At 42.4% G+C, this 14,636-nt stretch overlaps 1 protein-coding gene and 1 long non-coding RNA gene across 2 annotated transcripts in view; one reads left to right on the forward strand and one right to left on the reverse strand.

The window, feature by feature from the left end:
* The window catches only part of LOC144466466 (uncharacterized), a 160,937-nt gene that overhangs the window by 41,467 nt on the left and 104,834 nt on the right, over positions 1 to 14,636 (reverse strand). The gene's annotated exons all lie outside the window — the stretch shown is intronic.
* The window catches only part of syndig1l (synapse differentiation inducing 1-like), a 79,163-nt gene that overhangs the window by 4,454 nt on the left and 60,073 nt on the right, over positions 1 to 14,636 (forward strand). The window contains exon 2 of the mRNA XM_033649379.2: positions 6,464 to 7,113. Within this exon, the coding sequence (XP_033505270.1) occupies positions 6,622 to 7,113 (492 nt within the window). The 5' untranslated portion in view covers positions 6,464 to 6,621. The remainder of the gene's footprint in view (positions 1 to 6,463; positions 7,114 to 14,636) is intronic.

Raw genomic sequence — 14,636 nt, forward strand, 5'->3', positions numbered from 1 at the left:
CCCGATCTGTGATCATCAATAACTACCTGCCGTTACCTTATTATGCACATTATACGCCAGCCACCGCTTGCGAAATGAAATTACAGAAAGATGAAGTTGTTGTTGTCGAGTGCAGTGAGCAGCAGATCACCACAGGAAAAAAAAAAAAGCTGTGAGAGACACAGGCTGGATGAAATGGGTTGGTAAACATGGCCGACAGATAAGATGCATTGGTATTCAGCTGCATCTCGCAGTGCTGGCCTCGAGGCCTGGCTGATAATACCCGCTCTCGGCTTCAGGGTCAGAGGTCTGGGGTTGATTGGCAATGGGCTGACACAGGGAAACAGAGTGTGCTGACTGGAGTCTAATGGGGTTGAAGCGCCACGGATGTATCAGCGTGGCTGGCATGTTAGTAACGCCAGTCTCACTCTTAGCCCCGCGCACCTGGATGCTTACAGGTTGTTCACTAATCTGTTAGCCCGTTGTCAGACACCTCTGGGCTCTCTGACACAGCAGCACTGCAGCACACAGGGCCTGCGCCTGTGCCATCTCTGTCATGCTGGAGTATTTTCCTCGCCACAGCGTTTGCTCTGCCTCATTCGCTTTCAGCCGTACCTCCCAGCTCTTTATACCTCCCGGCCGCTGCTGTCTACCAACATGCCCAAACGCGCTCAACCAGAGAATCGCATATAAGTATGATCTCTCTCTTTCCTTTCCCCTCTTCTCTCTGCCTCTTTTGTTACGCTCTCTCCTGAACACCTCCGCCCACTCGTACACACGTATATTTACTCAAGGCCGTCCATGCACAAAAACACAAACGCCCACAAACAAATGTGCACACAGAGAGAGAGAGACACGCAGATTATTTCTATGACTCTCCGCTGATTCTGAGGTGTCCTACATTGCTCTGCTCTCACTGAAATAGCTTATTCACACTTAAATTCCCATTTGCCGAAAGAAAAAGAGCCCCTCTCGGCAGCCACAACACGGCAGCGACGTATTTTGGAAGCATGACAACAGCAAAAAGATTTCTCAGAGCGTCCCTAAGTAATGACATGAAAAGTAATCCGCTGTCAGCTTGTGTAGCCTTTGTGCAGAGCAGGAGCGCTACAGGAAACAGGGAAGCACTTGGAAGAATACTTATTATGGCGATATGGATGACAGCCATTGTGTCTGGTTCCATGTCAGAAACTGTGAGTTCATTAGCATTGATCTGTTTGCGATACCCGATGCTCTTTGCTTGCTGAGGAGAAAACAAAATGGTCGTTTTTTTGTCTGGGGCTGTGTCGTCTGCCAGCTCTGAAATCTTTAAATCTTTTTTGGAAGAGTAACATTCAGAGAATATTTCCTGGAGCTGCAGAATTCCACCATCACATCTGAACTGTGGCGCAGGAGCAAGTAGAAGTAGCCTGTGCTCTCGCAGGCTGCCTCACGTGATTATGGTAATCACAGCTGCACTTCAGTATTAATGCAGTGGTGATTTATTGATGTTAAAATGCTATTTGTAGCCCCTTCAACTTAAGTGGCAAACCTCCGGTTTGAAAAATATGCTTTCTGACATTCCAAAAACTCACAAGGGTGCGTTATGTAAAAGTTGTCTTTGACATCCAGCTGGAACTGATGAAGAGGAGCCAGTGCAAATGAAGAAGAAGGTACTAGATGTCCACAGAACTGGTTTTGATTATTCGTCAAGCCTACCCAGGAGGTCACAGCTCACACAGCAACACATCATCAGTACATTAAAGGTTTTTCATAAATATTAATCCAAGTTGTGAGAATTGTTTTAGCAGGATAAAGTGGTGTGTCGGTGTGCCAGGTGCCGTAATCCTCAAGTGCTGTAACTCTCTCTGAGGCGTCTGTCGGAGCTACACTATATGAACGGTTCATAGCTGAAATGTTATCTGAAGCCTAATTTTTGAACAAGTAATATTCATACTGGTTTAATAAGTAATTTGACTGCATTTCCTTTTCTTTGCTGAGCCACAGTTTTGTGTGAAAGGGATTAAAGGCCTGTCCCAAATATAGGCCTGTTGATTTCAGTAAATTAAACAAATAGTAGCCTGGGCTATTAATTGAAGTTTTACAGTATCATATATGGTATATGTCACTTACATCCTGTGCATTGTTATTTTAACCAAAACCAGACTAAACTTAACCAAGTATTGTTTTGTTCTCTAAACCAACCAAGCTGCAAAAGTTTCACAACGAAACTGCCACCGTTAACACATTTGTGTTGCCATCACGTAACTTAACACACTTTGTGCCCACCATCACATAATGCATTGTTGAGAAATCACATATTTGCGTGTTTCTGTGAGACTGTGTTGCAGTACGAGTGGGGAGTTTTGTAGTTGGCAGGTGTAGTTCAGTAGAAAGAAAATAGTTCCTACATGAAACTGTTCACAACAAGGTCTGCGGATTATCTTGAGTAACCAGGTCATGATTTCTGGAAAGAGACATTGATGTTGAGTTTTTCAAATGTATTTTTTTTGGTGCTTTGAGCACCACAAGCTGAGTGACATCTAGTTCCATTTAAACCTCCTGAGACCCTGTGTCCTCGTATGATGACACCACATTTTGGGTTTACTTGACCTTAAACTTCATTCTACTTAACTCAGACTTCTTGTCGTCATTTGTGGACACTTTTTTGTGCCATCTAGTGGTAGTAAGAGCACAATACACTAATCCATGTAAAAACAAGATGGCAGCCATCTCTGCTCAGTCTGCAGCTGATCCCGACACAAAAGTGGACAAAACCTGATCAGATGTTATGGTTGAAACTTGATTATCTATGATTAATAATGTTTGTAGTTTGATATGGCAACACATTTGACCAATTTTAGCAACAAGATAAGACACTGTTGATTAGAAAGTACTCGTTTGAAGACATTTGGACTTATTATCGTTTTTTATTTTCACTTCTCAGGTCCTACTGATCCCAAATAGCTAGGACAAAATAAAAATGCATACCAAACAAAAACTTGGGTCTCATGACGATATTGGAAAGAAGGCAAATATCTCTTCTGTTGATAGACTCAGCAACTCACACTGAAACAATCTTGACTGATAAATAGCATTACAGGTGAGGTAATTTTGGGGTGAACTGTCCCTTTAAGGACACTTTAGCAGTGCAGATGCCCCCACAGGGACTTGAACTCATGTCAGAGACCATCCCGCCCCAGAAAAGCAGCAGTGTATGCAGCAACAGCATCCTAAGTAGACAGCAACCTCAGCACCTGCTCGTCTTCAGTTTTTCATGAGAATTTGTCCATAACGTGAAATACTAACACATCCACTCAACTGACTCGAGAACTGCGATGGTGTGCATTCCCTGGAGCTATACGCGGACCAAAGTGCGCACTGGTGTGGAACAACCATGTCAGCACATTCAGACGCAGGAGGTCCAACAGGGAGGAACCATGAAAACTTTGTTGGCTGTCCAGTGCTTACCGAGCTTCAGGAAGCCCTGGGAGCACGGGGCTCGTGTTTTATTCATGGGGCAGAAAACATGAAAAGAGTAGCAAACAAAAAAATCTAAGGTTGGGGGAAATGAAGAAGAGAAAGAGAGATTTAGAGAGAATGAAAGAACTGCAACATAAATTTGAAAGGGAATCTAAGAAGCGAGTGATTACACCTTAAATGAAAGATTAAAAGGGGAGTTACAGAGTGAAATATGACTGAGGATGCTGCATAAATGAAACACACTGCAGGTTACTGGCCAGTCATTCTCTTTCATCTGTCTGATGGGATGCCGGATAATAATACAGAGCTTAAGAAGTTAGAACAAGGAGAGATCCTTCTCCTTTTGTGGAAAGCCACGTATTCTGGATTCCTCTTCTTCTTAAATGAATATGTGACACCGAATGTAAAGGTCAAGCAATACAAAGACAGACATTTTGTTTGCTGAATAGGAATCAGCAGAGGTTTGTGACCACGATTAACCAGCGGATAAAGAAAATATATGAATCGCCCGCTGGATGATTAATGTTACAAGTTATTAACCTGTGCACCAACAAGCTATTATCCATATCCCATCGCCACAATGCTACCTGGCATTATGTGTAATCTTGTTGTCTTCGATTCCTCTCTTTAAGCATTTGGAAATATTGCAGTAAGCCAGACATGCACGATTGGGGCCAGGACCCCAAGAAATAATCTGCTTTTGGCATTTCTATTTTAAACGCAGATTAATCAGACAAAGGTTAGGGGTGACAGCAGAGAAGCAGAGTTACTTTTTGCAGCGTGGAAGGAAAGAAGTTTATGATTTAGTTTTGATTCTTGTGAAAGTTAAACGTGGAGTAGATGCATCATTTTACAGCTGATTTAGGCCTTTTAGCCTGGTGGCAAGTTCATGGTCTGAACACTACAGACTGTCCTCTGTGGTAACAACACCCAGAGCAGATATTAGCATCCACTGTGCAGCTGGCATCAGTATTATAACGACTGATCAGTGGTGGGTGACTTAAACAACTTCTAAAGGCAGTGAGAGTCTATTTGTAGGGTTGTACCTCTCTGGTTTACACTTACGGTGAATGTCAGAACATTTAAGACCCAAACCTCGTCAACTTTGTGGCAAACAGCCACAATTCTGTTCTCTGGGGAAATGTATGGAAGGAAATAACTGCCAAATGAATCACTACTGAAAATGTTAGGGCTGCCCCCGACTAAGGACTGTCCCTAAATGACGACCAATAGAGGGAATTGTTGTTTACAAATACTTCTGGGTAGAAAACCAGCAGAGTTTAGCTATGTGTGTATATATATATATATATATATATATATATATATATTTCACGTCACTATATCACCGTTTAGACTAATCTGATGTTTGTAAAGTCTATAAACACAATGATTGAACAAACGTTACTATTTCTGTGTGCACGTTTTGTAATTAATTACACGGTTATCGTAGATTAGCTGGGCTAACCATTAGCTGTTAGCGGTGTCTGACTCATTAACTTAATAAACGGTCCGTGAAAAAAATATTTTTTCCAGTGGATGTCTTAGTTACAACATGATTGAGCTAACTGGAGTAGTTTAATGTCGTATCCGACAACAGGAGGCTTTTAACAGATGATGTCCTGATGTTAGCTTTGCTGCTGCTGTTAGCTGTCCCTGTCAGCTGCAGCCACTGATGCTTTCTAGACATCATGATTTCCCAAAACTGAATAAATACCACACATAGCAACACAAAACTGCTTTGCTCGCTCAATCATGTTGTAACTAAGACATCCACTGGAAAAAATATTTTTTTCATGGACCGTTTATTGAGTTACTGAGTTATTACAGACACCGCTAACGGCTAACAGGTAACAGTTAGTCCAGCTAATCTACGATAACCATGTTATTAATTACAAAACATGCACACAGAAATAGTAATGTTTGTTCAATCATTGTGTTTATAGACTTTACAAACATCAGATTAGTCTAAACGGTGATAGAGTGACGTGATACATATATATGATCTGTAGTTGACCCTTAAATGGGATTGAATACTTTACTTTTTACTTAATAGAATATTTTATTTATAAGGACAACATTAATCAAATGTTTAAATGTTTCCTAACGACTGATCTGGTCGTAGGCTTTAAATTATGGAACGATCCACAGACAGTGAATTTGGAAAGATGTTCCTGATGACACTGAAACCCCCCCAAGCCAATGTTCTAAGTATATCAGTACATGTTCAGTTTCTGGACTGAAAACACTACAATAGAATTAAGCTCAAAATCAGCCTCTCATTCATCATCTATAGAGCAGCGCCAGACTTTATACTTGATGACATCACCAGTTATAGACTTCCTTCTCTGTTTCCTGGCTGTGAGGGAGAGCAGCTCACAAATATTGACTGAAATTCATGCAACCATGGAATTAACATATTGGAAATCTTAATTTAGATTGTGTTCCCCTTTAACTCGTCATCATTAATGATTACACCAAAAACATCCCAATATATATTGAAGTTCTGCCGGCTGTGTTTTTTAACCTTTATCATTTATTTCCATAGTAAAGAAATTGTGTGACCAGTGTAAAGCTCATTTCAGCTTAAATGTTAGCCACAGATTTATACCCGTGTGTTTTAGGAGGCTTCAGCTGATCCCCGTCAGAAACTGAGGCTGATGACGTTTAATAAGACCAAAACAATGGAGCGATAACAATGAGATTCTATTAAAGTAGATTGTACCGCTGATGTATTGCTGTTGCTACTCTGGTATGTGTACGTGTGTGTCAGTCACTTTATGTGTCGAGATTGAGGAAGCAAATTAAACTTAATTGAATCATCTGCGGGGTGCAGCTCCTGACAGGCGGGATGCTGTAAAAGTTGTTGCTGCAGAGGAAACGACAGCTAAACTTTTGATCTAATGTGAGCAAGTGTTTGGTAAACTGTTACCTGCTGCTGGATGTCAAATAAAATCATCCTTCCAGTTTTTATATTAAATCTAAAACCTCTCCGTGTCTCTGCTGCTGTGTGCTTCCTCTCTAGATCTCAGAGTGCTGAATGCTGAATGCCATTAACACCTTCACTGACATCGACAACGCACGCCATTAAGGAGTCTCACTTCACCTGTTACTTTCCCGTCTCCTTGCAAGAGCTAACGTTGCTGAGAAACTCCACCCGCTCGCCCTTTGACCCCTGCTGCTATGGAGAACCTCAGTGAGCTCCAGAACCCGTTGTTGGACAAAAACAGTAAGCACATGGTCAACGGTTACGGGGGCGACTTCCCTAATAACCAGTACCAGGAGAACATTATTAACTACTTTGCTGGCGGAGGAGGTGGAGGCGAGGGAGGAGGAAAGGTGAATAACGGCAACGTAGTGAGCAATACCAACGGGAAGATGAAATCCCAGCAGCTTTTGGATGCCACCTCGCTGCATCTGGCGGTAGAGGCGTTCTACAGGCCCAACTTCATCCTGTACAAGGAGGACAGCGGCAGCATCAAGGCTAAGGAATACAAAAGCGAGTGCTGTGAGACCACGTTCACAGAGAAGAAGGCCAAGGAGGCGTCCAACACGGTGGGGGCGGACACGCCTGGCACCGAGGATCCCCAGGCGAAGCTGCTGGAAGACGGCGAGCACATTAAGATCCAAACTGTCTCCTATGAAGTTGAGGAGGAGGAGTACGTGGAGTACGAGGTAAGAGAGAAAATGCCTGAGTGGAATAAAGGAGCAAGCTTGCATCTGACAAGAACTGATTTAGTTTTTTGCTGTTAATAGCCAGTTTTCATGATACTCAGTCACATTAGATTGTTTAAAGTATGAAGCCCTTAAAGGAATACTTCACCCCCCAAATGACCATTTGTACATCACTTACTTACCCTGTGTTACATTGAATTTATGAAGAAATATGTGTTTTCCTTGCATGCCTACAGTGAGCGAAGAATCCAAAAAACTGAGAAAATTCTTGATGCATTGAAGTCATAGGGGTCCACATTTAAAAACAGCAAAACTGTATCAAAACATCTATTTACTAACTTTCACACACCTCGTGCAGTAAAACCAAAGTCTCATTTATCCAGTCGTGTGCTCAGTACTTCCTAAACACTCAGCCCTTTCCAATGGAGAAGTAAACCTACCAATGCTCTCTTCAAAGCCAGACTCCACTGACAAAAACAATCATTTTAATTTGCTGAAGATGGGAGGTGCTGGTGTACCGCCACTGCCTCGATTGGTTTGTTTGTGTTATTGTGTGAGTCTGGTGAATCTGAATGAACCATTTAAAACACCAAAGTCACACAATAACACAAATAAACTAACTGATTGGGGCAGCAGTAGACCAGCAGCTCCTGTGTTCAGAGAGGTAAAGTCACTGTTTTTGTCAATGGAGTCTGGCTTTGTAGAGAGTATAGATAAGTTTCACCTCAAGTTCAGTTTTAAATGTTAAGGTTTTAGTAAAAATGCATGTGTTTGGGAAGTACTGAGCATACGACTGGATAAACGAGACTTAAACTGCATGAGTTGTGTGAGAGTACGGAAATGGCTGTTTTGATATAGTTTTGCTGTTGTTAAACGCAGGCAGCTGTGTGAGAACAAAGGTTTTCCTCATGAATTCAATGTTAACACAAGGTGAGTAACTGGTGGTCATTTGGAGGTGAAGTATCGTTTTATGCTTGCTCCATCATCAATGCACAGCAATGCACAGACCATCAAGGACACTACAATTCTCCAGAGATCCACACAGACGAATGTATTTAATTATCTCCTCTAGGCATAAACCTTGAAGGGATCATGTGTTTGGTCATGTGTGTACATGTGTGAGTGTGTGTATGGATGTGTCTGCAGCTAATATTGCAAAGTACTGGTCCCATCAGCCTATATTTGTGTGTGCACGTGTATGACTGTATTCTCAAGGACCTCATCTGGCTGTGGTAATCCATAACTGTTGAAAAAACAGTTTAATTGACTGATTTATACCATCTTTAATTGGCTCAGAAATTGACATCTAGTAAAAGTTTGGTCTTATCTTGAACTGGTGCATCTGCAATATGGGATGAATAAGTCAATTGTTTTTATTATCTTCGCTGCCATTTTGACTGTAAGGGAGCTGGGACAGACAATTGACGCTTTGCTAAGTGCCGCCCCCAGACAGAGACTGGCCAATCATAACACGTTTCAGATTTCCTTCATTTTCAGGCTGGTGTTGTGGATTTGGAGCTAAATGTTGTGCCTGGGGCACGTCGTGTATTAATGATACTCGTTACCTGGAGAGATTGGAAAAAGATATACGTTTCTTCCCTGTTCCAAAACCAAAATCAGACCCTGGAAAGTGTAGGGTTAGCTAGCTAGCTACTGAAGATATAGCCTACTGTACAGGAACCAGTGAAGGGAAGCAGGGAAACTTTGCTCATATTCAACCAGCTGTGTGTCATCACAGTGTGTGCAGATGAACGTTGTTTGACTTCCCTCAGAGATCCCTGCCCGTCCAACGGTGAAGATACGAGGGCGAAGTCAAACACGGTTCATCTGCACACACTGTGATGCCACACAGCTGGTTGAATATCAGCAAAGTTTCCCTTTATATTCATTGTGTTGTGTGGCGATCAGCAGTGATGTGGTGGTTCACTTTTACACTGTGATCTGTAGCCTATAGCCTTAGTTCTTTTTAACCTGTTGTTGCTGCTGAGTCAGTTTGACATCCTGGATATATCCTTCAAACACACACTGTAGACCCCTCTGTCTGCTGCTCTCTGGAATCACTCTTTCATTTGCCCAAAAATATGATCATATTTCTTCAGGGAGTGCAGTTAGTTACAGTGTGGGCTCCATGCTTACTGCGACAGCTTGTTGGACCACCACAAAGGGGCGGGGTTTAGCAAAAGGTCAGTTCCACCAGGTGCAGCTGCAAGACTTGCAGATTTTTTTGATTTATTAATTTTTCCTTAATATTGTGCTTTTACTATAACTAAGTAAGCAGGCTACATCATCAAATGTTGTTATTTCCAACTTTGTTGCGCTGTAACCTTCAAACAAAGTTAATACTATTAAAAATCCAGTCATCCATCCGTCTTTCACATACAGTGCCCGTTAGCAAGACTCAATCTGCTCTGTGCAACGCGTCATGGCTCCATCAAAAATAGACGAGACGTGTATTTTATTAGCTTCTTAGACGTGCTGCGGCACATCTGCTGACCACTTACCAGATTTGTGGCCAGGTGGCCACAAATCTGGTAAGTGGCCACGATCAGCCACGATCAGCTTGAGCGACCACCTGATGGAGATCTGCACTCCACTTTTCAAGTTTTTAGATTTTAATGCAGGTGAGGGACATTTCTGGGAGAAACTTGTGTGATCTTAGCCATTAATATCAAAGTGATATGTATCTGTGCAGCTCTGATGTGTTTGTGTTAAATGACAGAAAGAGCATGTTTGTCTCCCCCGTGGTATTTGTGCACTTGTATCATCACATGATTGGGCTGGACGCCTGGATCAGACTGACATTTTACTAACCACAAATCCCATTTGATCCACTGACCTTGGCCTCAATTCCCAACTGTAGTAAAATTCCCCGTCAGATAATAATAAATCACCCATGCCGTGCCTCACCCAGGGATATTAGGTGCTACAGCACCAAAGCATTAGCCGCAGTATTTTAAACTGGTGCGGCCAATAGCACAAAGCACTCCAAAGGATTTAGGGGGATTGGACAGGCGGGATAAGGTGTTGAGTTGGACCAGTGTCCTGCAAGACCTAATGGACTGCCTGCCACACACCCTGCCAGTCTGTAAGAATTAACCTGGATTGCTGTGATAAACTTGTAGCTGCTGAAATGCAACGTGACATGGGTGCATATAGCTGGAGGGGCTTTGCAGAGAGACAGTGCCTTTCACACCATGAATAAAAAACACATGGCTCCTCACTAACTTCAGTCAGAGAAAGAGAGAAGAAAAAACACTGATGTGCAGATGCCAGAGAGCAAATAAACCTGCACATTTTCTGATACAGTTCCTTCTGCCGTACTTTTTCCACTAGTAAACGTAGGTGGATGCACAAATACAAACAAAAAAAAGAGTTGGAAGCAATGTAATGCACCAACTGGAGGCTCCTCTTAGCTGTTCAAAGGTTAAGTGAACACATTACCATATTGTTCATATAATTCCACACGCTTCCTGTTCACAAATGAACAGGCGCATAAAAAACAGCATCATCAGGCCGCTCCGACAGCGTCGAGATGCAAAGAGGAAAGTACACAGAGGGACTTATTATGTAGCCTCCCAGCAGTGGACCATTGACACCACAAAGAGCGGGTGTCTCCACCACCCTGCCCACAGTCTGACACAATGCAGAGAGCTCAGACAGGAGAAGCCCCTCCGCTGACAGGCACAGGCTAGTTGGCGTTCTAAATGTTCAGCACTTAAAAAGACACTCCACATGATGTGTTTATTATGTAACCTGAGTCTGAATTGTCCGTTACCAAACAAAGAGCAACCGCTTTTTATTCATTATTTATTTACTGTTGTATTTTTGGAGTTTCTCTCCTAAGTGGTTGTTCCTAATGTTGAGGGCAAAATACAGTTTTGTGGGTTGGATTGGTGATAATATTAATTAGCTTAATGGTACCCTGTGGGGTTTTCTTGTAAACAAACAAAGATTGTGCATACATACACATTGTGTGTATCCTTGGGCTCTTAAGAAATATTAAGATGTGTTTCGTTAATCATAAAACATTAAGTGGGCTTTTCTCATCAGGGACCTGAGCCTGGATCCAAGTACACTTGACCACAAAGTCCAGTTTGTTTGATTAGCGTGAACATTGTGTACCGTATCAGGGCACATTGCGCCGATCCACTCGAAAAGGTGGTCTCAAGTTTGGTTCATGTGTAATCCAGTATGGTATCCATCAGGTGTGAAAACCAACTGTATCAAAACACAGAAGTGGACCGGATTCAGAATGTTGATCAAAACAGGAATTGTCGGAAATTTCTCCATTGGCACAGCGTTTTCGTGCAGTTTACAAGCTGCTACATCTCTGTTAACAACATTGTCTTCCTGTTTCCAGTGGATCTTCTTCTTCATTTGTTTTTGGACAAGGCAGTGTTGTTCTATTTCACAAGATGTGAAACAGCGCCCCCTACTTTATAACAGTGAAAACACGGATTGTCGGAATATCTCGTCAATGGTGAGGAAGCGTTCTGTCACAACTGATGGAAAATCTTGTCAGTGGTGGAGATAGTGTTAACAAGACTGCAAGGAGGTTTTAACCAGTTATTAAACAATGTAATAAAGACACTTGTATATCAGATGGCAGCTAAGCCTGTCACAGAAAGACCCAGATTTAGCTGTGCTGCCGCCTTCAACCTGCAGTCGGAGGCGGAGCTTTGTCTGGCTGCAGTGTCAGTGTGTGGCGCCTGTGTACTTGGGTACAAAACATTACTAAGGTGAAAGCTGAGTGGCAGTGGAGTGAAGGACAAGCTGGTACTGGCCGTTGGGCAATTCTAGCAGATGCCAGATGGCCCGGCCCACCATGTGAGCTGCAAGATCACCTCATGCAATATTGGAAACAAAATTATAGAGGAATTGTCGGTTCCACTTGATGTTGGAACAGCCCGTCTGATTAGAGGTTACATGGTCCTCAAATTGTCAATAGCCCACCTATACTGTAAGGTAATTACAGCAGTGCCAGCCATCGTCACCTCCCCCCACCCCTTCAGTGGATTGGACCATCATGTAATGTCAGAGGTCAAACAGGGATGTCAAGCGGGAAATAAATGAAAACGGAGGGCGGGATGATTGGAGTAATTGAAATAAAAATAGGCTGCTCAACAGAGCCAAAAATATGGAGCAGAGAAGGCTAGAGGAAAAAAAAATAAACCATTCAAGGCCGATGCTGCAAGGTATTTAAAGATTTCACATCTATTTAAAAATAACGTAACCATAGTGTTGAGACATTAATGTTAACAGCAGTGATAATAAGCACAACAGTCTGTCAGTGACTCCAGAGGAGGAGAGACTTACGTGGAGGACGAGCAGCAGCAGCAGGCTGCTGAGGATTCCAGCAGAGAAGAACAGTGAGCTGAGGACCTCCCAGCAGGTGACACATGTGACAGTGACTCCAGTTATTGTGCCGTGAGGTTTGAGTCTTCTTGTACTGTAAATCCTGCTGAGATGCCGGTGAATCTTTGCCTCATTTAAGATGCTGTGTTGCTGTTAGTTGAGTGTACCTGTATTGTAAAACCTGTGTTGATGAGATACAGGTGAATTTATTTGTACTAATTGTGCAGAAGGGTTCGCGTCGTGTAAATCCTGCAGGTATGCAGAGCTTGCTGTGTTGCTCTGCACATTACTGCCACCAACTCATTCACAAAGGAAAATCCAATCACAGAGCTTAAAAGAGGGTTCCTACAGTCGTGAAAGTCCTGGAAAAGTTATGAAATTAGAAAAACTGTTTTCCAGGCCTGGAAATGTCTTGGGTTTAACACAATGTTTTGGAAAATATTGGATTTCACATTGTTATGGCTTTTGTTTAAAATATGTTTATAAGAATTGCAAAACATGTCTAATGATATACAAAATGCAGTCTTGTATTACTAATTTAAAATCTAGTGCTGCATTGTGTGATCGTAGAAATGTCACGAGTACCATGTGTTACACATAGAGCAGACCGGTTGGTGTCATCACCAATGAAATGGGATAAAATATTATAGAAAATGGCGAGTGGGAGCTAAATTGTGGTTTGAAAAAACTAAGAGACACAATCTGCCTTCTGTGTAAATCAGTTAACTCTTAAATTCTGGGTCAATAGACACTTTACAATGCCCCGCCCCTTCATGATGGTCCATCAAGCTGTCGAGGCAGGCATGGAGGCCATACTGTCACTAACTGCACTGCATAACATAATCCAATTTTTGGAAAAGGGCAAAAGTGATTTCAGAACGGATTAGACAGGTTGTTGTTGAGAGGAGATATCCAGGATGTCTAACTGACTGAGCAGCACAAAAGGTTAAAAATGTAAAGATATTTTGAAGCTAAAGCCGAACTAACGTCATCAAGATCTTAGAGTAAAAGTGCACCACCACATCACTGCTGATCGCCACAGAAGACAATACATATAAAGAGAAACTATTTTCAACCAGCTCTGTGTCATCACAGTGTGTGCAGACAAACGGTGTTTGGCTTCACCGCTGTGCTGCTGCCAGCACCTGGAGCACCAGAGAGGGCAGAGAAGACGGGGGAGCCCCAGGGGAAGCAAAACGCTGTTCATCTGCACACACTCCAATGACACACAGCTGGTTGAATATGAGCAAAGTTTCCCTGCTTCCCTTCACTGGTTCCTGTACAGCAGGGTCGCTCTTTGTTTCACTGTTATAATCATTACAAAGCAAAAGCAGCATGTGTATACATTCAGTAGGCTATATCTTCAGTAGCTAGCTAGCTAACCCTACACTTTTCAGGGTTTGATTTTGGTTTTGGAACAGGGAAGAAACGTATATCTTTTTCCAACCTCTCCAGGTATCACTCATACACATGTCCCAGACACAAAATTTAGCTTGAAACCCACAAAAACCAACCAAATAATAAAGATCTGAAACAATGAGTGAGAGTCTGTGGAGCACAGCTGTGTAGTTGTGTGACCCCTGTCAGAACTAGGATGCTACGTTATGATGGGCCAGTCTGAATTCGAGGGGCAGGACTTAGGGTCAACTGTGGGTGAATTCAGCATAGCACCACGTTTTGTTCTCAACTGTAACGACAAAGCTTTTTGAATTGGTTCCTGCTCTGATTCGCACCTCTGACTGGCTTCCTCTCCATGGCAGCATCAACCAAGGCTAATGGGTATTGTAGGATTTCCACCAATCAGCTACGCCAAAGTAACAGACAAAACATGCATTGTAAATAATCCAAACTGGTGATCACAGCATAAGCCAAAGGACCATTACATCATCCAGAAGAGTCTTGTGCTTCTACGTTACGTAGCATTGAACACAGAACTGAGACAGACATTGAAACTGCTGACCTTGGTGCTGCCTGAAGGGAGGTGAACAGAAGATTAGTTTCTGTCTGTTTTTTGTTTGTTTAGCTTCTAGTCTTTATCTATTTTTTGTTTTTGGCGACACCTTGTCTGTAAATGTACAATTTGAATTAAACAAAAAAACAAAAAGAAAAGAAACAAAGATGACGTAATAAAAACTGGTGGTCATAACCTTAGTCGGTAACACTTTACT

The sequence above is a fragment of the Epinephelus lanceolatus genome, chromosome 13 (assembly GCF_041903045.1).
Source record: "Epinephelus lanceolatus isolate andai-2023 chromosome 13, ASM4190304v1, whole genome shotgun sequence".
NCBI lineage: Eukaryota > Metazoa > Chordata > Actinopteri > Perciformes > Serranidae > Epinephelus > Epinephelus lanceolatus.